At 47.8% G+C, this 24,191-nt stretch overlaps 2 protein-coding genes across 2 annotated transcripts in view; one reads left to right on the top strand and one right to left on the bottom strand.

Annotated features, from left to right (window-relative positions):
- The window catches only part of LOC144479966 (uncharacterized), a 418,329-nt gene that overhangs the window by 226,456 nt on the left and 167,682 nt on the right, over positions 1-24,191 (top strand). The window lies entirely within an intron of this gene.
- Positions 1-24,191, bottom strand: part of LOC144479964 (ubiquitin-associated and SH3 domain-containing protein B-like) — a 145,050-nt gene that overhangs the window by 19,233 nt on the left and 101,626 nt on the right. The window contains exons 2-8 of the mRNA XM_078199092.1: positions 23,935-23,988; positions 12,534-12,720; positions 11,689-11,887; positions 8,053-8,222; positions 6,548-6,756; positions 4,696-4,834; positions 1,253-1,373 (exon numbers count right to left, since the gene is read on the bottom strand). Coding sequence (XP_078055218.1) covers positions 1,253-1,373; positions 4,696-4,834; positions 6,548-6,756; positions 8,053-8,222; positions 11,689-11,887; positions 12,534-12,720; positions 23,935-23,988 — 1,079 coding nt within the window. The remainder of the gene's footprint in view (positions 1-1,252; positions 1,374-4,695; positions 4,835-6,547; positions 6,757-8,052; positions 8,223-11,688; positions 11,888-12,533; positions 12,721-23,934; positions 23,989-24,191) is intronic.

Raw genomic sequence — 24,191 nt, 5'->3', positions numbered from 1 at the left:
ATCAAACAACACTTGACACTGACTGAAATATGGAAATATTAGGTCAGGTGATCAAAAGCTTGGTTAGAGGTAGGTTTTCAGGAACATCCTGAAGAAGGAAAGAGAGGCGGAGAGGTTAGGAAGGGAATTCCAGAGACTAGGATGCTGGAGAGGGAAAAGGTCAGGATATGCAAGAGTGCAGAGATCTCGGAGGGTTGTATAGATCACCTTGAGCGGTCGCCTTGATCAGTTAGCTCCCAGTGGGCTTCAGTTTAAATTGAGGAGAAAAAGGTAACCTAACCCGGGCTCCGGTATCAGGGGAAGTAGGAACATCAGCCAATTTTCCCATTTCTGACCATTACCCAGAGTCAGCCACAGGAGAATGTGTCTGGGCAGAATGTAGAGACTGGATTGCAATTGCCAGGAATCCCCCCAGTGACCAAAAAGCCTGCCTGAGTACTCATTCCAAGCTGAAGAATCTCCTCTTACACAAGATGTGGGAAGTCACCTAGAACTTACATCCAGGAACAGACATCCAGGAAACAAATTGATCTTACATTTCTATAGCTCCCTTTCACAACCTCAGAGTGTCCTGAGCAATGAAAGAAGTACAGTCACAGGACGGCACAGTGGTTGGCACTGCTGCCTCACAGTGCCAGGGATCCAGGTTCGATTCCCGGCTTAGGTCACTGTGCGGAATCATGTTCTCCCTGTGTCTGCATGGGTTTCCTCCGGGTGCTCCACTTTCCTCTCACAGTCCGAAAGACGTACTGGTTAGGTGGATTGACCTTGGCCATGTTAAATTCTCCCTCAGTGTACCCGAACAGGCACTGGAGTGTGGTGACTAGGAGATTTTCACAGTGACTTCATTGCAGTGAGAATAATAAATAAACTTTAAACTCACAGTTGGAACGTAGGAAAAGCAGCAGCCAATTTGTGGACAGCAAGCTCCCGCAGCTGCAATGTGATAGTGACCAGATCGCCTATTTCAGTGGTGTTAGTCAAGGGATAGGTATTGACCAGGGCGCCAGGGGAAACTCCCCTGCAATTCTTCGAATAGTGCCGTGGGATGTTCTATATCCAGGTGAGAGAGCAGGCCAGGTGTCTGTTTAACACCTCAGCCAAAAGACACTTCTGACAGTGCAGCACTCCCTCAAAAAGTCACTTGGGCATCTCAGCCTCAAGCTAAAAGCAGTGGTGAACAGGGAGGGGTTGGAGAATGAGCAGGTTTGACAGTCCATGCTGCCAGTGCTGGGACCAGACCAGAACCAACCTTTCGTATCGAAGCACTGACTAAGCCAATGTTTCCCAAAAACCACATCCATCCTTTCCCCATGTCGGCAAACGTACAGATCCCGCTTCTGTGGACAGGAACGCGAGTTCTTGGACACCACCTGTGACAACACAAAACGCATGACCATTTCTCAGGGACAGATCGAGAGAAGCAGAGATTCAATAAAACAAACGGGGGAGGGGAAAAAATTCACTTTCGTGACCCTTTTCTCCACTGCAGGAAGCAATCTGATCTTTATCCGAGTCCCCTTTCAAACAGACATACTTCAATGATCTGCTTTGTGGAGTGACCCAGTTAAAGCGGTCACGGATAAATTAGAAAATAAAATCTGGTCTTCACACTCTGCCCTAGATTCCAGTTTGACCCAAATGCAATTCCCCAGTGGACTTGGTGAAATTCTTCAGCATTTGTTCCACTGGCTCCTCCCATCACAGTGCTTTCTAGAGTAGATGCCAGTAACATCGCCAGATAGGTTTTCCACCACCTGTACCATTGCATTGCCAGGAAAGGTAAGAGTTACAAATGGGTGCCAAGCTTATACACAACAATGGATGCCGTAGCTCATCGTCCGGTCCCAAAAACATTGACAACGAAAATTCCAGTGGGCACTTGAACCTGCTCTGGTCACTGGCATGCCTCTCGGGGGTGGAGGAAGGTCCTATATTCTGAACAGGTCTCACTGGAGTGGAGGAGGAGAGGGCCTGAACAGCTCAAATGAGCCTCCTGTAAAGTGAGCCCAGTTCTTCATCAGAGATGGAAGTCAACCCCTTCCCCCTCCCCACACCCTCATGCACCCATACCTCGGCATCTCTCATCTTCCCAAAATGCTTCAATATTCCCTGCACAGATTTCCCGTGATGATCCCAGGCCCCTGGTAGAGGAGGGTGAGGTCAGACAGGGGAATCGGACTATGTCCGTGTGGTCAAAACATTTCTGCTACTTTTCGCTGATGTTTGTTTTGAAGTTTAGCCCGAAAGCAGCAGTGTTGTTTTGGCAGCTGACCTTGGGCAGGGGGAGCCCAGGATCACATCCCCTCGTGCTAACACTGTGGGGATGTTTGGATGAAGGAAGAATTTCAGGCCATCTTGTGTTGCTCCAGGTTGTCCAGCAGGTGGCAGACTGTGCACAGTTACAGTAAATAGTCTCACAACACCAGGTTTAAAGTCCAACAGGTTTATTTGGTAGCACGAGCTTTCAGAGCACCGCTCCTTCATTAGTTGGACGTTAACCTGGTGTTGTGAGACTACTTACTGTGTCTATCCCAGTCCAACGCCGGCAACTCCACATCATGTACACAGTTAGTATCAAGAATTAGACCCTTGAGCCAGAATTTTACCACCTCGCCTGCCCGAGGCTCATGATGTCCCTCCCAAGGCCAACGGAGAATGCCGTTCTGCGCGCCTCGCCCGCTCCAATTCCAGAGCAAGGGTGCCAGTAAAATTCCGGCATTGATCTCATATATTGGCCCAACTCTTCTCAATAATGTTCAGACTGCCTCCCAGTTTGGTTTGACACCACAGTTAGAAAGGAGTTTGAGAGATACCAGGAAATAGGGAATTCAGTCACAAAGTGACTGGAGATGCTGGGAGTTTTGTCCTCTGTGGAGAAGATTAAGGAGAGATTGGATAGAAGAAGTGTTCATAATTATGAAGGGTTTTGATTGAGTAATTGAGGAGAAATAGTCTTCAGTGGCTGATAAGACCATAAGACGTAGCCAGCAGCAATGGTAGACCATTCAGCCCATCGAGTCTGCCCCACCATTCAATGAGTTCATGACTGATCTGATGTGATAATCCTCAACTCCTGTTTTCCCGTCTTTTCCCTATAACCCTCGATTCCCTTACTGATTAAAAATCTGCCCATCTCAGCCTTCAACATGTTCAATGACCCAGCCTCTACAGCCCCCTGTGGTAAAGAATTCCACAGGATAAAGGCAAATTACTGCAGATGCTGGAATCTGAAGCCAAAGAGAAAATGCTGGAAAATCTCAGCAGGTCTGGCAGCATCTGTAAGAAGAGAAAAGCTTTGACAAAGGGTCGTCTGGACTCGAAACGTCAGCACTTTTCTCTCCTTCCAGATGCTGCCAGACCTGCTGAGATTTTCCAGCATTTTCTCTTTGGCAAAGAATTCCACAGATTCGCTACCCTCAGAGAAGAAATCCCTCCTCATCTCTGTCTTAAGTGGGCGACCCCTCACTCTGAGATGATGCCCTCTGGTCCCAGACTCTCCCACAAGGGGAAACAACCTCTCAGCATCCACTCTGTCAAGGCCCCTGAGAATCCTATGGGTGGGATTTTCCGGCCACGCTTGGTCCAATACTGGAAAATCCCACCCAAGATCAACGGACATTTCCATGGTCCGCCCCTCACCCGCTATGATTCCCGTAGCAGGTGGAATGGGAAAATTTGCCTCTCTATGTCTCAATAAGGTCCCCTCTTATTCTTCTACACTCTAATGAATACAGGCCCAACCTACTCAACCATCACATAAGAAACCCATCCATTTCCTGTTAGATAACCACTCTTCTATCTGTGCTAATATGACATCCCCTACACTGCCAGTTCTTATTTTGAGTAGTTGACGTGACAGTTTGCCAAATGCCTTTTGGAAATCTTAGTACACCACATCCACAGATTCCCCTTTATCAATGTTGCTTGTTACTTCCTCAAAGAGCTCTTAGCTAAACACAATTCTCCTTTCACAAAACCATGTTGAGCCTGATTGCACTGCAATTTTCTAAGTTCCCCACTAAAACCTCCTTAATAATAACTTCCAACATTTTCCTTAAGACAAACGAGTGGAATGCACCGCCTGAAAGGGTAGCAGGAGCAAAGCAATAGTAACTTTCAAAAGGGAATTGGATAAATACTTGAAGGGAAAGCTTTGTCTATGAGGAAAGAGCCAATGGAATGGGATAAATTGGATAACTCTTTAGCAAAGGAAAGATGGGCTGAGTGGCCTCCTTCTACAATGTATCATTCCATGTTTCTCCAGCCCCATTTTTCAGGAGTGAATTCTCTCCTTCAAGGTCAACCTTTTTTTTGTTTATATCCAATTCAATCCAATCGAAGTCCAATCAAAGTCTCAGCAAGTGAGACATTCCCGATCCAAGCTGACAGGACAGGCTGGCCACTTCCTGTCTTGGGCTTGATCTACATGATCCAAGCTGATTGGAGCAGGCATTGCATCTTCTCCAAGGCTTGATCTCATTTGCATCTTAGCCCAAAGGCCTAGATGCTGCTTTAAAAAATTGCTTCAAATGAAGCCTCAGTGTAACCTCATGACTTCAACCAAGTGCAGGCTGCCAAACCACACTCAACTTGCTCCAAGTCAAGCTGTGCTTTACTGTCACTCAGGTTTAGGGCTGGACCTCATGGCTTTCCACAGTGAATGTCACGTTAGCTCCTTCGACTGCAGCTTACCGACACTGGTTGACAGATGACACTGGTTGGCAATGACAGAGCTTCGCCCGGTCCCTGTTCCTCCTGGCACCTCCTCCGGAAAACCCCATCACATAAACTGGCGCTTGCAGAGGCGGTTGCAGTTAGAAATGAATTCGATCTAAACAAACAAGAAGTGGGAAACAACAGGACTCTTCAGATCGGTAAATCATAGCGTAAAGATAAAGCATCTCTCCAAGCACCAGAACACTGCTGGCACATTAAGACAGGCTACCAATGTGTAAATACTAACAAGTTACCAATGACGCCATTAACAACATAACTAAGAGCAGGAATAGAGCAGATAGCCCCTCGACCCTCCACCGTCATTCAGATATGATCATGACTATCTCTTGCCTCAACTCCAATTTCCCACGCTGTGCTAATATCCCACAATTCCCTTAGTTCCCAAAAATCTATTGAATCCAGTCTTGAAAATACTCAACAACTCCCAGGGCTAAAGAATTCCAAAATTTGGAAATCACAATCGCTTAACTTGGAAAGGACTTTACACAGAAGGTCCTGGAGTCTTCTGTCCTTTTCTATCCAGAGAATGTTCTCCTCAACCATTAAGACTACAAAAATATTATCAATTCTCACCATATAGTAAAGACTTCCATTTCCATTTCAGGGCCTTAGGATATTCCAAGTGATTGACAACAATGAAGTGCTTTTTGCAGTGTGCTCACTGTTGTAATGTAGGAAATACATCAGCCAATTTACACACAGCAAGCTCTCACAAGCACCAATGAGATAATGACCAGATGGTCTGTATCTGTGAGGTTGGCTGAGCCAAGACGCTAGGAGATCGTCCCAAAGGCAGATTTGGTGTTTCAATAACATCTGCATTTTTTGCCCATCTCTGCTCATCCTCTGCTGAAATCTTCATCCTCGCCTTTGTCACCTGTAGACGGGACTATTCCAGTGCATTCCTGGCTAGTCTCCCACACTCCAGTCTCCACAAACCTGTAGTCGTCCAAAGCTGTGCTGCTGGTGTCTGAAATTACATCATGTCCTGTTCCCGCGTGACCCGTGTTCACTGGGTTCTGGGTCAAGCTGTGCTTCGTTTTTAAAATGACCTTCCTCATTTTCTAATCCCTCCAAGGCCTCACCCCCTCCCCAGCTCTGTAACCTTCTCCAGCCCCACAACCCTCAAAGATCTCTGCGTTCCTCTAATTCTGGTCTCTTGCAGATTCCCAATTTGAATTCTTCCACCATTGGTGACTGTGCCTTTAGTTGCGTATGCCCCAAGCATGTTAAAGGCTTTACACAAATGTAAGTGATGGTTGTTATTGACTCTAAATTGCTTTGTTACTTCTTTACTACTTATCTCAAAAGCTCCTGGATAATTTGAATCTTGCTCGTGCAAAATAAGAACATTAACCCACACCCCAAGATACAAACTACGTTGAGTAAAATCGGCTGTGTTGGAAAACTGCTTCCAAACCAAATCAACTGAAGTTAGTTTCAAATTCCTCTCAAGTCCATAATTCTTAAGGCATTTCTCTTCCACTTTCTCCTTAAGCTAGCTTTAGGACTCCATAAAATCACTTTTGCTCTCAATTCATAGATTCATAGAATCCCTACAGTGCAGAAGCAGGCTATTCGGCCCATTGAGTCTCTCCAATGGAGCATCTTACCCAGGCGCTATACCCATAACCCCATGTATGTGCCCCGCTAATACCTGTAACATACACATCTTGGGGCAATAACCACTGCGCCGCCCATTGTTGAAGGTGACTTTGGGCTTTGATTCTCCTCTGGTTGCCCAGACGACGGGTGGTGTTTACACGGTCACTATTTTTTGCAACACTGACAGCAGAATGCCACTTACCCATGGAAGACCCACGTATCGCATTCATCTGCTTTGGCGATGTAGTTTTCTGGGAGCAGACCTGAGCAGCCGGTTGCCAGGGAGGTGCCGTAGATCCAGCCCTCACTCGTGCTACTCTGTTCAATTGGGGACATGAATATATAATCACCCTGCACCAATTCCAGCTCATCGTCATTCTGTGGTGTGTACGGGTACATCACTCGTAGAGTCTGATAAACAGAGCACAGGGGAAAGGCACTCAGGACATTGTTGCAGGGCAAACCAGCCAGGTATAGAGAACCCATCCACAAAATACAAGATAAAAACATTGTTTACATTTATCCAGAGCACAGCCACAACCAATCAACATCTTCCCTCCCACAAAAGGTGGATATCCAAATGCACACTACTACAGTCATTGAGCTATACAGCACGGAAACAGGCCCTTCGGCCCAACCTCTCCATGCCGGCCAGGTTTCCTCAACTGAACTAGTCCCACCTGCCTACTTTTGGCCCATAATCCTGCTAAACCTTTCCCACCCATGTACCTGTCCAAATGTCTCTTAAATGTTGTAACTGTACCCGCCTCTACCACCCCCTCATTCCATACACGCACCACCCTCTGTGAAAAAGTTGCCCCTCAGGTCCCTTTTAAATCTTTCCCCTCTCACCTTAAACTTATGCCTTCTGGTTTTGGACTCCCCAACCCTGGGGGAAAGACTTTGGCTATTCGCCTTATCTATGTCCCTTCATGGCTTTATAACCCTCTATAAGGTCACCCCTTCATCCTCCTACGCTCCAGGGGGAAAAAGTCCCAGTCTATCCAGCCTCTCCTTACGATTCAAGGTTGCGGTTACATGCGATAAGCCTTGCTTGGCCAGATGGGAGATGATTGGGTGACTCCCCCGGTTAAGTACGGTTGGAGACTATTTCCTGCTGACAGCATTATTGCCAGTGAAATAATCCGACCTGATAGGGGCAACATTGCTGAGGTTTGTGGAGACTCTTTTAAGATAGACTGTTCAACATAAGTCCCTCTCTGACTCCACCTCGCTGACACGTTGATGGTTAATAGACATTTTGGCATCTGTGGGAATATTTTAACACTTTTCACAGACGGATCACTTAGCAGCAAGATCGGCATCCCAAACAATGGGGTCAATTTATTGAAGGTGGGGCAGGCAGTGGGGTGAAAGCAAACAGTACCCCCCTCAGGCTCGGAGAGACTAGCTAATTAAACGTGGCCCATGTATTTACATCTCCCCAGTGCTTTGGGTGGGGTGGGGAGCACACATTAGTGGAATATAGAAACAGGAAAAACCATCCAGCCTGTCCCACAACCTTATTAGATCATAACTGATCTGTATCTTAACCCCTTCCACCCGCCCACGTCTGTTCTGTATCCTTGACCACTCTTGCACAACCAGAATCTATCAATCTCATTCTTTTAATGGACCTCCCAACCTCAAAGGTTTTGTTGGGGGGGGGGGGGGCGTCCAGACAGTTCCCCGTGCGAGAATATTCACCTCATGGTTAGCAAATCGGATATCACGAGAATAAACAGCAGCCACCCAATCACAGCCCAGTTTGAGGTCCACGCTGCGAGCCAGTTTCTCCAGGGCAGTCTGATGTGTGGGCTGGAAATGATAGGCTAGCGTGACATGGAGCTGCTTCTTGTGAGTCTCCACCTGGACATCTACAACACAGAGAGAGGGAGAGGGACACGGAGAGGGAGAGAGATACGCAGAGAGGGAGGGAGGGAGAGAGATACGCAGAGAGGGAGGGAGGGAGAGAGATACGCAGAGAGGGAGGGAGAGGGGGGAGAGAGGGGGAGGAGGGGTAGAGGGAGAGAGAGGGAGGGAGAGGGGGAGGGAGAAGGAGAGGGAGAGGGGGAGGGAGAAGGAGAGGGAGAGGGGGAGGGGGAGGGGGAGGGGGAGGGGGAGGGAGAGGGAGAGGGGGAGGGGGAGGGGGAGGGGGAGGGAGAGTGAGGGAGTGGGGGAGTGGGGGAGTGGGGGAGAGGGAGAGGAAGAGGAAGAGGAAGAGGGAGGGGGGTAGGGGGAGAGGGAGACACGGAGAGGGAGAGGGAGACACGGAGAGGGAGAGGGAGACACGGAGAGGGAGAGGGAGACACGGAGAGGGAGAGGGAGACACGGAGAGGGAGAGGGAGACACGGAGAGGGAGAGGGAGACACGGAGAGGGAGAGGGAGACACGGAGAGGGAGAGGGAGACACGGAGAGGGAGAGGGAGACACGGAGAGGGAGAGGGAGACACGGAGAGGGAGAGGGAGACACGGAGAGGGAGAGGGAGACACGGAGAGGGAGAGGGAGACACGGAGAGGGAGAGGGAGACACGGAGAGGGAGAGGGAGACACGGAGAGGGAGAGGGAGACACGGAGAGGGAGAGGGAGACACGGAGAGGGAGAGGGAGACACGGAGAGGGAGAGGGAGACACGGAGAGGGAGAGGGAGACACGGAGAGGGAGAGGGAGACACGGAGAGGGAGAGGGAGACACGGAGAGGGAGAGGGAGACACGGAGAGGGAGAGGGAGACACGGAGAGGGAGAGGGAGACACGGAGAGGGAGAGGGAGACACGGAGAGGGAGAGGGAGACACGGAGAGGGAGAGGGAGACACGGAGAGGGAGAGGGAGACACGGAGGGAGAGGGAGACACGGAGGGAGAGGGAGACACGGAGGGAGAGGGAGACACGGAGGGAGACACAGGGAGGGAGAGGGAGACACAGAGGGAGAGGGAGACACAGAGAGGGAGAGGGAGACACAGAGAGGGAGAGGGAGACACAGAGAGGGAGAGGGAGACACGGAGGGAGAGGGAGACACGGAGGGAGAGGGAGACACGGAGGGAGAGGGAGACACGGAGGGAGAGGGAGACACGGAGGGAGAGGGAGACACGGAGGGAGAGGGAGACACGGAGGGAGAGGGAGACACGGAGGGAGAGGGAGACACGGAGGGAGAGGGAGACACGGAGGGAGAGGGAGACACGGAGGGAGAGGGAGACACGGAGGGAGAGGGAGACACGGAGGGAGAGGGAGACACGGAGGGAGAGGGAGACACAGGGAGGGAGAGGGAGACACGGAGGGAGAGGGAGACACGGAGGGAGAGGGAGACACGGAGGGAGAGGGAGACACGGAGGGAGAGGGAGACACGGAGGGAGAGGGAGACACGGAGGGAGAGGGAGACACGGAGGGAGAGGGAGACACGGAGGGAGAGGGAGACACAGGGAGGGAGAGGGAGACACAGGGAGGGAGAGGGAGACACAGGGAGGGAGAGGGAGACACAGGGAGGGAGAGGGAGACACAGAGAGGGAGAGGGAGACACAGAGAGGGAGAGGGAGACACAGAGAGGGAGAGGGAGACACAGAGAGGGAGAGGGAGACGCAGAGAGGGAGAGAGACACAGAGAGGGAGAGAGACACAGAGAGGGAGAGAGACACAGAGAGGGAGAGAGACACACAGAGAGGGAGAGAGACACAGAGAGGGAGAGAGACACAGAGAGGGAGAGAGACACAGAGAGGGAGAGAGACACAGAGAAGGAGAGAGACACAGAGAAGGAGAGAGACACAGAGAAGGAGAGAGACACAGAGAAGGAGAGAGACACAGAGAAGGAGAGAGACACAGAGAGGGAGAGAGACACAGAAAGGGAGAGAGACACAGAGAAGGAGAGAGACACAGAGAAGGAGAGAGACACAGAGAAGGAGAGAGACACAGAGAAGGAGAGAGACACAGAGAGGGAGAGAGACACAGAGAGGGAGAGAGACACAGAGAAGGAGAGAGACACAGAGAAGGAGAGAGACACAGAGAGGGAGAGAGACACAGAGAAGGAGAGAGACACAGAGAAGGAGAGATAACAGGGAACAAAGATAATGTTAATTAATAGATGAGCCAATGACAAATTATTGAGCAAGAGGATGTTATTCAGCCCCTTGAACTTATTCTGACATATAACCCGATCATGGCTGATCTATATCGTAACCCTATCCACGTGTCTTGGCTCCATATCTCATAATGCCTTTAGCTGGCAACAATCTATCCATAGATGCACCAAGCTTCACATACAAGGGTAGGAAGAGGTCAGAGAGAAGGGGAAAGCAGGCTTGGATTTTGACTGAGTTGGGATGACTCAGGAACCCTTTAGAAATGGCAGCAGGGACCCGATTCTGGGATTCCTGATCCCACGACTAGGGTTTCCCAATTTTAAACAGGGTTTTAAAATGCATGCCAGCTGGTTCAGGGCAAAAGCCTACACCCCTGTCCTGGTCAGCTCCATCGTTGGATAGGTATGTCCTAGTCCAATGCAATTTTCAGAGTTGGGCCAGTCTTTTAGCCAGCAGTGGTTCACTGCATCTCCGAGAACTTGTGAACCATTGTCTATGTGGTAAGTGTAAAAGGAAAATTCGAAAGGTCCTCTTCACCGTTTCATGCCAAGATAAGCCCCTCCTCTGGCCTCTCATGCGCCTCCATGCCAAGCTATGGCACTTCCATGCCCATTTACCCACTCTGCGTTGCATAGAAACAATGAACCCTATAGTGACAATAGGATAGATTGTGTAAAGCCTGCTCTGAAAAAATCATTGATAACTTTCCATTTTCTCAAAAGAAAACTAAATTTTACTACAAGATAATAAAAGTGTCAATCACCCAGACCCTTTAAAGTTTCAACAGCTGAAACTGCAAGCACGTGAAACCTCTTATCATTGTGTAAATAAACATTGTTCAATTGACGACAGAGGTAGAAAACCAGAGCTGTCAATCAAGCAATGTTTTCCCAGGGATGCAGGTGTTTCAGTACTCAAGTGGATGTCTGTTCTGAGTGATGTTGATCAAGGGATATATTTTGGCCTTGAAACTAGGGACAACTTCCTGCTCTCCTTCAAAACAGTACCTTGGATAGTTTCCATACACCTCTGAATATTAGACCAGGAATGTGAACCTGGGCTCAAGCCTCAGAATTGGAACATTTTTTAAAAATTAGTTAATTGGATGTCAGCGTTGTTGACAAGGGCATCATTTGGTCCCCAACCCTACTTGAACCCACCACCCTCTGACTCAAGATGTGAGACTGCTGCCCACTGAGCCACAGCGAACGGCTTAGTGATTTTGCCCGCTTTGTGTAACATGATGCTTAATGTGCACCAATATCAGAATTCTCACCTGCTTTACTCGTAGCTTCTGACGCAAAATCTGCAGCAAATTTCTTGATAATTTCTGCACTCTGCTCCTCCACAAAGAGGCCGATAAAGTTTGATGAAGTGTACAGCTCCAGGGGAAGGGGAAGAGGGAAGGTCTCTTTCCACCGGCTCACCGTGTTCTGTAAGGCTTCACAAAGACCTTCCACTTTACTGTCCTCGCACTGAAACAGCAACAATACCTGCCAGGGTTAGCCTCATTTGACCAATGGATCCTGGGCACCCAGCACCAAATACCCAGCCCCAATTACCCAGCACCAAATACCCAGCCCCAAATACCTAGCCCCTCGCCACCCCGGCACTGCTACAGAACCCAGTGATGTACCAAATCCACAGTGCTACGGGACGCAGTGACGTACCAAACCCACCGTGTTATGGGACCCAGTGACACACTAAACCCACAGTACCACAGGACCCAGTGACACACTAAACCCACAGTGCTATGGGACCCAGTGTCATTAAACCCACAGTGCTACAGGAGCCAGTGACACGCTAAACCCACAGTGCTACGGGATCCAGTGACACACTAAACCCACAGTGCTACAGGACCTAGCAACATACCAAACCCACAGTGCTACAGAGCCCAATGACACATTTCTCCCCAGAGACATTTGTTTTAATCAATATACCCCAACATGTGCCAAGTGCGAAGAGGAGAAAATAAATAAAACTTTCCTATCCCGTCACATGGCCCCTTCCAGGACAGGCACAATGGACTGAATGGCCTCTCCTTGAGCAGTTTGAATCGAGGCCCTAGATTTAACCCCGGAGGTTCCTCAGAAACAGGTTGGGAAGACTCGGGTCACTCACCATAAAGAACTGGCAGAGGGTGATGTGAGGGAAGATGTTGTGAGCCTTGTTTTTGCCGCACACTTGTCGCGACTGATGCCAGTACTCAAAGAGCTTGGTGGCCAAGGGTCCAGTGGGACGCAGGTAAAGAACGTATTCCCGAGGAAGAGGATCATCCAGGAAGGGGTCGTCAACGTGGGAAAACAGCCTGACACAAAGGAGGGAGCAGAAAAAGAAGAGACTGAAGTGAATTTCCTGACTCAGGGGATGGCACTCCTTTAAAACACTCCGCTGTCAGATAGGCTCAGAGACTGAAAAGAAAAATCAATGCAGTGTCGCTGCGTCCACTCTCAGCCCTCATCCAGCCATCACTCCCCACCCGGCTAAATCAATTGTGCAGCAGGACGGAAAGGAATTAAAACCATCAAGCTGCAGGGGAGGAGGGTACGGCAGTGAGGTGAAACAATCTCCCCGATTGTTGTTTTTACAGTGGCACAGGGGGCTCCATGGAGCAATCAATCAACTCGGCAACTCTCTGTCTCAATAAATACCGCAGCTCGGTGTATACAACACGAGATGAAGCACTGTGTACATTGGTGCTCTGTACAGGAGCATCACTCGATCATAGAACTTAGGGTGGCACAGTGGCTAGCACTGCTGCCTCACAGCACCAGGGACTCGGGTTCAATTCCGGCCTCGGGGGATTATCTGCGCGGAGTCTGCACGTTCTCCCGTGTCTGCGTGGGTTTCCTCCGGGTGCTCCAGTTTCCTCCCACAGTCCAAAGGTTGATTGGCCATGCTAAATTGCCCCTGGGTATCCCTAGATGTGTAGGTTTGGGGGGGGGGGGGGGGAGGGGGTGGAGGGCAGGGGGAGGGGGAGGGGGATGGGGAGGGGGATGGGGAGGGGGGGGGGGGGGGAGGGATTAGCAGGATTAAGACAAGGGTTTACAGGGATAGGGTGTGGGTGGGATGCTCCATCGGAGTGTCCATGTAGACTCGATGGGCCGAATGGCCTGCTTCTGCACTGTAGGGATTGAATGATTCTAACTGCATTCAGATTTCCCTGAATCATAGAATTGTGACAGAGGAGGCCGTTTGGCCCATCTTTGAACAGTGAAAACTGGGATGCTGATGAATCACGGGGGTGTTGTTCACATCCACACACTATTTCCCAACCTGCTCCATGTCCTGGGTGGTTGATGGCTGGAATAACCCTCCTCAAAAAACTCGAGAGGCTGGAGGCCTGCTGAAAATATCAAAACTGAAATGGATCCATTTCTGTTGGGTTTAAGGAACAGGTAGATGGAGTTTAAGATGCAAATTAGCCGTGATCTATTTGAACAGCGGAACATAATTAAATGGGCTGCTCGGACTCCTCTTTGTTGTCCCTCAGTTTCTTCTTGAGATAGGGGCCGTATCTCATGGCGGCACGGTAGCACAGTGGTTAGCACTGCTGCTTCACAGCTCCAGGGACCTGGGCTTGATTCCCGGCTCGGGTCACTGTCTGTGTGGAGTTTGCACATTCTCCTCGTGTCTGCGTGGGTTTCCTCCGGGTGCTCTGGTTTCCTCCCACAGTCCAAAGATGTGTGGGTTAGGTTGATTGGCCATGCTAAAATTGCCCCTTAGTGTCCTGGGATGCGTAGATTAGAGGGATTAGCAGGTAAAATATGTAGGGATATGGGGATAGGGCCTGGGTGGGATTGTGGTCGGTGCAGCCTCGATGGGCCGAATGGCCTCTTTCTGTACTGTAGGGTTTCTATGATTTCTATGATTTCTAGTTCTCCTGAGGGATATTAAGAGTCAAGAATATAGTGTGGAACTGGAATAAGGTGTTCACCAAACTCCATCAGGGTCTAGGGACCCTTCCCTTAAGGGTATTCGTTAAGCAGTTAGATTTTGATGATAATCCAGACTATTTCATGAAGCTGTTCTGGCGCCAGACCAAACGCTGAGATTGAAATATGATTTGTCATGTTGGGATTCAAACTCAACCTCTGGATTATTATTTCAATTACAATAACCACACACTGTTCAGCGGAGGCTCACATGGGTATTCCCATGCATCTGCTACCCTTGTACTCCTTGGTTGTAGAGACATAAGTTTGAAAGGTGCTGTCGAAGGAACTTTGGTGAGTTACTGCAGACCATCTTGTCGATCGTTCACACTGGAGGAAGTGAATGATTAAGGTGGAGGAAGGGTTGCCCAAGTCTGGTAGATTGAAAGTTTGAATTTTTTGGAACAGGAATAGATCAACCAGGCTGGGTCACTCTTGGCTAATTCCATTGTTCAATGGATTAACTCACAAGGTGGCCATGCAAAGTCAGAGAACGGAAATTAATTAATTTGGGCTTGCAAGCCCAAAAAACCTGAAACTGTTGTACGTACCATTAAAAACTCCTGGTGGGGAACATTTTATAAATACTTCTTGCTATAATCATCTGTTAGGAAGCACTAGGTCTGTGGTTTTCTCTCCCAGGAGAATGTAGTTCATGCATGACTAATGAAAGAGTTGAGCTGTGCAACAGAGAGTATTCCTTTGAAGTCTCGGGGAAACTCTCTCACGCAGAGCAGAGGTTCATTGTGAGGCAGTGACGTAGTGATATTGTAGCTGGACTAGTAATCCAGAGACCCAGGGCAATGCTCTAGGGACCTGGGTTCGAATCCCACCACGGAAGATGGTGAAATTGGAATTCAATAAAAATCTGGAATTAAAAGTCTGATGACGATCAAACCCATTTTGGTTTACTAATGTCTGTCAAGGACTAATGTCCTTCCTGGTCTGGCCTACATATGACTCCAGATCCACAGTTGACTCTTCAATGCCCTCAGGGATGGCCTAGCCAGCGACGACCACACCCCATGAATGAATTTTAAAAACTGCCCGCATCCCCAAATCCATGCAACCCTGGTCTGTGCTGTTTAAACTGATGTAGAAATTGGAGGCTGGCAGGGGTTGGGCAGGGATGAGTGGCTTGTAGTAGAGAATGGATGGATGGGGTGCCAAGCTTGGTTGAAGTCTCTAGGGAAGAGATATCTTCCTGCATGCAATCCTATCTGGAAAATCGGTATGTAGAAATCAGACAAGATTAGGTTGGGGATTGGACGTGATGCTGTCTGGATTGAACCTGGTGATAAGTTGAGTTCATCCAGAAAGATTGACAAGTGGTGGGAAGGTGCCTGACTCCCACAGAATTGGAACGGAGGACTGATTCGGAGCTTTTTAAGGGTTAAAGTAGAAATTGTTGAGGATAAAGGGAATTGAGATGGTCTCACTCCCCAACTCAACTCCCAAAGTTCCTGTCTGCTTTAAGATCAATGGAGAGAGTTTCAGTGTCACCCACAAAGACAGGTTGGAGGCAGTGGCCTCAAACAATCTCAAGCTTGAGTCATTGCTTTATTGCACAGGCTCTCGCTGAGATCGGGTTAGTGTTGGCATTTATTAGAAAGTCTCATCAATAAAGGTTATGGCGGGGTTGGTGTCTAATTCTAAGAATTCATGTTACTATAGTAAATTTTAACACCAATTCATTAATCTAAGCCTTTAACAGGGCCAGATAACAGAGAGACTTGGCACAGGCAGAGCAGATGAGAGGTTTTGTTTTAAAAAAGAAAGCCTTTATCTGCATAATTACTGCTATGTTTCATTCTCTTCAGTATAGCACCTGCCACTTTAGAGAGAAATACACACACACACGGACTAACCACACAAGCCACTTCCTGCGAATAGCGATGCAGCAATAGTAAACGGTTAAGGGATCCCCGGAGTATTGCAGGGTTGGCCTGGTTAGTGCTTCTACACGTCTCAAATCGATAGTGGTGTCAGCAAGGGTTATACCTGGAACTGCTTACCAACCATTACACAACGGAAATCATTTGTTCCTCCTCTTCCCTTCTTTTTGATTTGTTTTTTTTTTGCCCTCTCCCTCCATGGTACCTGGTCTCTCATGTTGACAGTGACTGGGAATGTGAGGATTAAGCGAGAAGCTTAACCCTTTCATTCATTTTTAGAAATTTTCTCTCACTTTGTGAAGGGTCTGTCACCCACAATCCAACTTCCAGCGACCTGAACAACACCAGGCGATTGCATATGGATATCTCTGTACTAATGCTTATCTTCAGTGCAAGTTAAAATGTGGGGCTCAATACTGGGTTGGCATTCATTACGGACACGTATCCAGGTGGAATAACTAACTGGCTCACAACAGTTTGTATTCAGATGTGTCTTTACTAGAAGCGTCTTAAAAAGGGGGAGAAAGATAAAGTGAGGTTTAGCAAGGGAATTCCAGAGGACAATGCCCTCAGAAAACATTCACATTTCTGGGTCAGAAAAATTAGGTTCAGGCCTCACAGCAGACTATTCCAGACAGAGGAACATCACTTCAGAGTATTGGTTTGACATTGGATGAGAGGCACTTGCGGCCAATGGGTGTGTGGTAAATGGTAGGTGGCACTCTTTAGCCTCAGCTGGACGCCACCTCAGAGAAGGTATTCCAAAATGCAGGAACAGGGAAACTACTCTTCCCCTTACCCAGCGGGTGATGAATGTGTGGAATTCACTACCACAGAATGTAGTGGAGGCCAAAATGTTGTTTGATCTCAAGAAGGAATTAGATATAGCCCTTTGGGCCAATTGGGATCAGGGAATATGGGGGGTGGATCAAGATATTGAATTTGATGATCATCAGCCATGATCAAAATGAATGACTGAGCTTGAAGGGCTGAATGGCCGACTCCTGCTTTTAGTTTCTATGTTTCATGTGTGGCACAAGAATTGCCCGAATTGAGACAGGGGTTGCCCTCATGTGGAACAATGTCAACAACATACTCCCTCCTTCAGCTCATGGGAGATCGGGAGTGTAAACAAACTCCCCCATCACAACAGAATGGAATGGGAGTGCATCACACAGGAAGCAGATTGGCTGCCAAGGCTGCTCCTCACGTCGAGAGTTACTCTTAAAGCTGCAAAAGTGACTTGGAGCCAACAGTTGTTGATCAGTCCTTGCCCATTAGCCTTTGCATACAAATACCCTACGAACAGTTGATGGATCAAAATAATGAAATAGTCTCTCTAATACTTTTTTTTATTGTTACTCGAGACAGGACTTCTTTAAAAGATTGCAATGAAAGAATAAATTTCCTTTGACTTTGTCAAGTTGATGTCTATAATGGGGATGAGCATTGATAGCTCTTTTGGAGCCAACCCAGTTCTGATATAGCAGGATATATTTCTGATATAGTTCTAGATAAAACCCCATCCACATGGTACTGTGATGTTAGTGTTCCTTTAAGAGGTTTTTTAAAAAATCACGGTTACAGCCTTGGGTGATGTCATTGTGAGAGGAGAAAAAAAATGTGTACCGGTCAGGTGACAAGGGTTGTTTTTAGTTTTGTTTTGGCTGCAGTGTTAGAGGCAGTCTTAGAAGCAAGCTGGAAAAGAAGTCTCTTTCTCTCTCCGTTTTGCTTTGAAAATTTTACCAGTTAGCTGAAAGAAAAGCTTGTTGCCACGCTGCAGTAATTAATCTGTGCTTTGGTGTTTTGGTGAGCTGATACGACTGCAGGCTGCTCTGAGTTTTCAAGATCATTTGAAATCAGCATTCAACCCAGGGGACTGTATTCCAGTATCATGTGAGCTTTAGCCTGTGCAGTGATAAACCTGTGAAAAGGGTTTTTGTTGTTTATGGTTTTAATTGGAACACATTAGCAATATTCATTAAGAGTTATACATTAGAGTGGTAGTTTTGTTTCTTGTTTGTAATTGATAAAAATTCTTGCTAATTTTCTTACTATACATGTTAACTATATTCTTAAATAAACTTTGTTTGATAAAAGATCCCTACTGGGTCATTTGAATCACACCTGAAGTGAAACATGTCATGGTGGACTGAACTGCATTAGCTTCAATGCGAGAAGTGTAACAGGTAAGGCAGATGAACTTAGAGCTTGGATTAATACTAGGAACCACGATGTTGTTGCCATTACAGAGACTTGGTTAAGGGAAGGACAGGATTGGCAGCTTAGCATTCCAGGATACAGATGTTTCAGGCAGGATGTAGGGGGATGTAAAAGGGATAGGGGAGTTGCACTACTGGTTAAGGAGAATATCACAGCTGTACTCCGGGAGGACACCTCGGAGGGTTCATACAGCGAGGCAATATGGGTAGAGCTCAGGAATAGGGAAGGTGTAGTCACAATGTTGGGGATTTACTATCGGCCACCCAACTGCCAGCAGGAGATTGAGGAACAGATATATAGGCAGGTTTTGGCAAGGTGTAAAAGTTGTGGTGGGAGATTTTAATTTCCCCTATATAGACTGGGACTCGCTTAGTGCTAGGGGTGTGGATGGGGCAGAGTTTGTTAGGAGCATCCAGGAGGGCTTCTTGAAACAGTATGTAGATAGTCCAATTAGGGAAGGGGCCATACTGGACCTGGTATTGGGGAATGAGCCTGGCCAGGTGGTCGATGTTTTAGTAGGGGAGTAGTTCGGGAACAGTGACCACAATTCAGTATGCCTTAAGGTACTGATGGATAAAGATAAGTGTAATCCTCAAGTTAAGGTGCTAAACTGGGGGAAGGCTAATTAGAACAATATTAGGCAGGAACTGAAGAATGTAGATTGGGGGGCAGAGGTTTGAGTGCAAATCAACAGCTGGCACGTGGGAGGCTTTCAAGTGTAAGTTGATAGGGATTCAGAACCGGCACATTCCTGTAAGGATGAAGGATAAGTATGGCAAGTTTTGGGAACCTTGGATAACAAGAGATATTGTGAGCCTAGTCAAAAAGAAAAAGGAAGCATTTGTCAAAGCTAGGAGGCTGGGAACACACGAAGCAAGTGTGGAATACAAGGAAAGTAGAAAGAAACTTAAGGAAGGAGTAAGAAGAGCTAAAAGGGGTCATGAAAAAGCATTGGCCAGCAGGATTAAGGAAAATCCCAAGGCTTTTTATACATATATAAAGAGCAAGAGGGTAGCTAGGGAGAGGGTTGGCCCACTCAAGGACAAGGGAGGGAATCTATGTGTGGAGCCAAAGGAAATGGGCGAGGTATTAAATGAATACCTTGTGTCAGTATTCAGCAAAGACAAGGACTTGGTGGATGATGATTCTGGGAAAGGGTGTGTAGATAGTTTGAGTTATGTTGAGATCAAAAAGGTGGTGGTATTGGGGTTCTTGAGAAACATTAAGATAGACAAGTCCCCAGGGCCTGATGGGATATACCCCAGAATACTGAGAGAGGCAAGGGAGGAAATTGCTGGGGCCTTGAAAGAAATCATTGTATCCTCACTGGCTACAGGGGAGGTCCCAGAGGATTGGAGAATAGCCAATGTTGTTCCTTTGTTTAAGAAGGGTAGCAAAATAATCCAGGTAATTACAGGCCGGCGAGCCTTATATCAGTGGTAGGGAAATTATTGGAGAGGATTCTTCGAGACAGGATTTATTCCCACTTGGAAATAAGTGGACGTATTAGTGAGAGACAACATGGTTTTGTGAAAGGGAGGTCGTGTCTCACGAACTTGATCGAGTTTTTTGAGGAAGTGACGAAGATGATTGATGAGGGTAGGGCAGTGGATGTTGTCTACATGGACTTCAATAAGGCCTTTGACAAGGTCCCTCATGGCAGACTGGTGCAGAAGGTGAAGTCGCATGGGATCAGAGGTCAGCTGGCAAGGTGGATACAAAACTGGCTCAGTCAAAGAAGACAGAGGGTAGCAGTGGAAGGGTGTGTTTCTGAATGGAGGGCTGTGACAAGTGGTGTTCCCTCAGGTCTCAGTGCTGGGACTTTTGCTGTTTGTAATATATATTTGGAGGAAAATGTAACTGGATTGATTAGTAAGTTTGCAGACGACACAAAGGTTGGTGGATTTGTGGATAGCGATGAGGACCATCAAAGGATACAGCAGGATATAGATCAGTTGGAGACTTGGGCGGAGAGATGGCAGACGGAGTTTAATCCGGACAAATGTGAGGTAATGCATTTTGGAAGGTCTAATACAGATAGGAAATATACAGTAAATGGCAGAACCCTTAAGAGTATTGATAGGCAGAGGGATCTGGGTGTACAGGTACACAGGTCACTGAAAGTGGCAATGCAGGTGGAGAAGGTAGTCAAGAAGGCAGACGGCATGCTTGCCTTCATTGGCCGGGGTATTGAGTTTAAAAATTGGCAAGACATGTTGCAGCGTTATAGAACCTTAGTTAGGCTGCACTTGGAATATAGTGTTCAATTCTGGTCGCCACACTACCAGAAGGAGCTGGAGGCTTTGGAGAGGGTACAGAAAAGATTTACCAGGATGTTGCCTGGTATGGAGGGCATTAGCTATGAGGAGAGGTTGGAGAAACTTGGTTTGTTCTCACTGGAGCGACGGAGATTGAGGGGCGACCTGATAGAAGTCTACAAGATTATGAGAGGCATGGACAGAGTGGATAGTCAGAAGCTTTTTCCCAGGGTGGAAGAGTCAATTACTAGGGGGCATAGGTTTAAGGTGTGAGGGGCAAGGTTTAAAGGAGATGTACGAGGCAGATTTTTTTACACACAGAGTAGTGGGTGCCTGTAACTCGTTGCCAGGGGAGGTAGTGGAAGCGGATACGGTAGTGACTTTTAAGGGGCGTCTTGACAAATACATTAATAGGATGGGAATAGAGGGATATGGTCTCCGGAAGGGTAGGGAATTTTAGTTAAGTCGGGCAGCATAGTCAGTGCAGGCTTGGAGGGCCGAAGGACCTGTTCCTGTGCTGTAATTTTCTTTGTCCTTTATCGCAGCCAAATTCAAAATGCTTCAGGCGGGCTTCATAAACACTTTGGATTGTCTGACCTGAAGCATAACAATACTGAGGGTGGTGACAGGGTGGGGCAGTGAATTAAACTCTGACCTGGGTTTAAATTGAGTGGGATAAAAAAATGTACTCCCTTTGCTGCTTGTTGTATGTGAAGTGACTTTGAACAGTCTCGGTCTAATGGGCAAAAATCTCAAACATACACCAGCCCCTAATCTGCAGGAATCTCCAACCTCACAAACCTTGAGAAGCACAATTTCTAAAAAAAGGTAAATGCCAGGTTAGATACAATACAGAGTGATACAGAATTTAAAAAAGTCTCCTACAATAAACTCAACACTACTATCTTCATCTCAACCTCATGAGAAAGCATTCGGCATTCCCATTGCCCATATCAGCCTTCTCATGTTCTCTGAAGTAAATCCACTGTCAAACCATGGCTCCTTCTTCGCTGTGAACATACATCCACCAGGAAGTGAGCTGATGCTATTCCCAGCTCAGGGCTCCCAGTTCAGTACCATTTGGCATATCATGTCTGTTGTTGACGCACCCACAATATCGAGTTGCGACTCCCTCCTTTTCAAAAAAAGTGTAACAGGAGCCCACTCTCTCATAATTCACAGGAAAACTAATTAGAAAGCTCTACTCTGGGTCAGCATACGATTGCTCAGTCAAATGGCTGTCTTCCATGCTGTAACATTCTATGAAGCCAATTAAACCCTGTAACATTACATAAGAATTAGGAACAGGAGTAGGCCATCTGGCCCCTTGAGCCTGCTCCGTCATTTAATAAGGTCATAGCTGATCTTTTCGTGGACTCAGCTCCACTTACCCACCCGTTCACCATAACCCTTAATTCCTTTACTGTTCAAAAATTTATCTGTCCTTGCTTTAAAAACATTCAATGAGGTAGCCTCAACTGCTTCACTGGGCAGGGAATTCCACAGATTCACAACCCTTTAGGTGAAGAAGTTCCTCCTTAACTCAGTTACAAGGAAACATCTGTAATTACCAAGGATCCTTGGCACAGACAGTTCCTTTGCTCAACTCCAAAATGTGCACCAACATCCTTCAGTCTTCCAGCAGGAAAGTTCCAGATTTATCCCAGTTCCCTCCGCGTAGGGAAAGTTCTTCCTGATATCACTCTCGAAAAGCCTGGCTCTAATTTTAAGATCATGTTGTCCTGTTCCAGATTTTCCCACCAAAGGAAATTGTGGTAGCTCCAAATTGTGGCCCCTTTAAGAAGTGACCCTTCACAAGCCCTGTGACTGGGGCCAGAACCTATGGAGCGCAGGCGCGTGAACCTTGGCCTATCAGGAGGAGGGTGTCCATCCCTGGAGCTGGAGGTGGGCAGAGCGAGTTGGGGGAATTGTTGGGGCAGAGCTGTGTTGCAAATCCTTCAGTTGTAACTCATTTTTACTCACTGAATAAATCTCGTATTCGCCTGGCACACCGAATCACCTCGAGTCGTCACAGAAATAGTTTCTACTCTGGGGACAAAGTCCGGTGGCTGGAGCGGAGGTCGGACTGACTCCCTCTGCACGGCAGGGTGGCTGAACATGTGAGATCTTGTGCTGTTCAGCTCTTTAGATAGGCATCTGCAAGGAGCACATTGAAATCTCATGCGGGGGGGGAGGGGGGGGGGCGGAGGAAGTGGCCCATCCTGCTGGTACCTCTTAGCTTCCAACACCCTGGCACCATGTTTAAACAGCACCTGGACTCTTCCACTCTGCTCCTCCATTCACCAACACCCCATCCACCCACCCAGTCTCACCCCTTCCCTGTACCCAGCCTTGGAACAGCCTGTGGTATAGCCAGTCCATATCTGTGAGAAAGGAAGGGGAAAATGGCATTGACTGACCTCAAAGCCCAGGAAGAGGTTGACCTTGCCGGGTGCATGCCACTCGTCAATGTGACCTTCCTAAATTTCCCCTGGCGGGGCACTTAACTTGGACGGAGAGCAGGATTCCAGTCTGTTCACCTTTTAATGAGAATTCATGGGGTTGCTGACATAGCTCTACAGGACACCCAACCTGCCTTTAAGCCATCATAAAATTCAGGAGAATAAAATTCCAACCTCATATCCTGCTGGCGGGAATCTGATTTTTTTGACTCACACCAAATCTCACTCTGCTCCTCGTCACGATTCCCGTTCCTGGTGCCAGCAGGAGATTCCGCCCTCTATCTCCACGTGACCTAATTCCATCATTGTTCGAAACCCTTTGGCTGGAGTTTTACCACCCCACCTGCCACGGGAATCGGAGTGGGCAAGGGGTGGACAATGGGAAGGTCCGTTGACCTCGGGCGGGATTTTACGGTTTTGGGACGAGCGAGGCCATAAAATCCCACCCTTTGTCTTTAATCCTGGAGCAAGTCCCCCTCGAGTACTTTCGGTGTTGTGTGGTGGTAAAGATTAACACAAAGACGTCTTTGCTTGGAATGCATGGTGGTTTACCTGACAGGAAATCAAGTGAATCAAAAAGGAAATTACAGCCTTTCGTGTTCACTCCACATGAACTTTACAGTTCAATTAGCACCAATCTCCTCTAGAAATTAATAAATCATAAAAAAGTGATTATCAGTTCACGGTGCAAGCTTAAGCTGCAAGAGAAAATCATTAACTACATTTGTAGATATTAATCTCATACCAACCAATCACAAGCTGCCTGGACACTCTTCCCGCCTGTGGATGCTAACGCCTTTAGTCTGGAAGGAAAAAGATGAAAGAAGAATTGTTAACACTGGGTACTAGATGGACTCTCTCCATCTCTTCAGCCCATCACTGAGCGCTGCTAATAGCTCTCAGCACCTTGCTGTCCATGCAGATTCCAACTGGGGAGAAGCAAATGGTTACCACACCTTGGTTATGTTCCTCAGCTCAGTGTTAGTCAGACAAGACATTCTGCAGC

The sequence above is a fragment of the Mustelus asterias genome, chromosome 27, assembly GCF_964213995.1.
Source record: "Mustelus asterias chromosome 27, sMusAst1.hap1.1, whole genome shotgun sequence".
In the NCBI taxonomy this organism is placed as follows: domain Eukaryota; kingdom Metazoa; phylum Chordata; class Chondrichthyes; order Carcharhiniformes; family Triakidae; genus Mustelus; species Mustelus asterias.
Note: the sequence above shows the minus strand (reverse complement) of the source record. Positions and strands in the feature narration are given on the sequence as shown.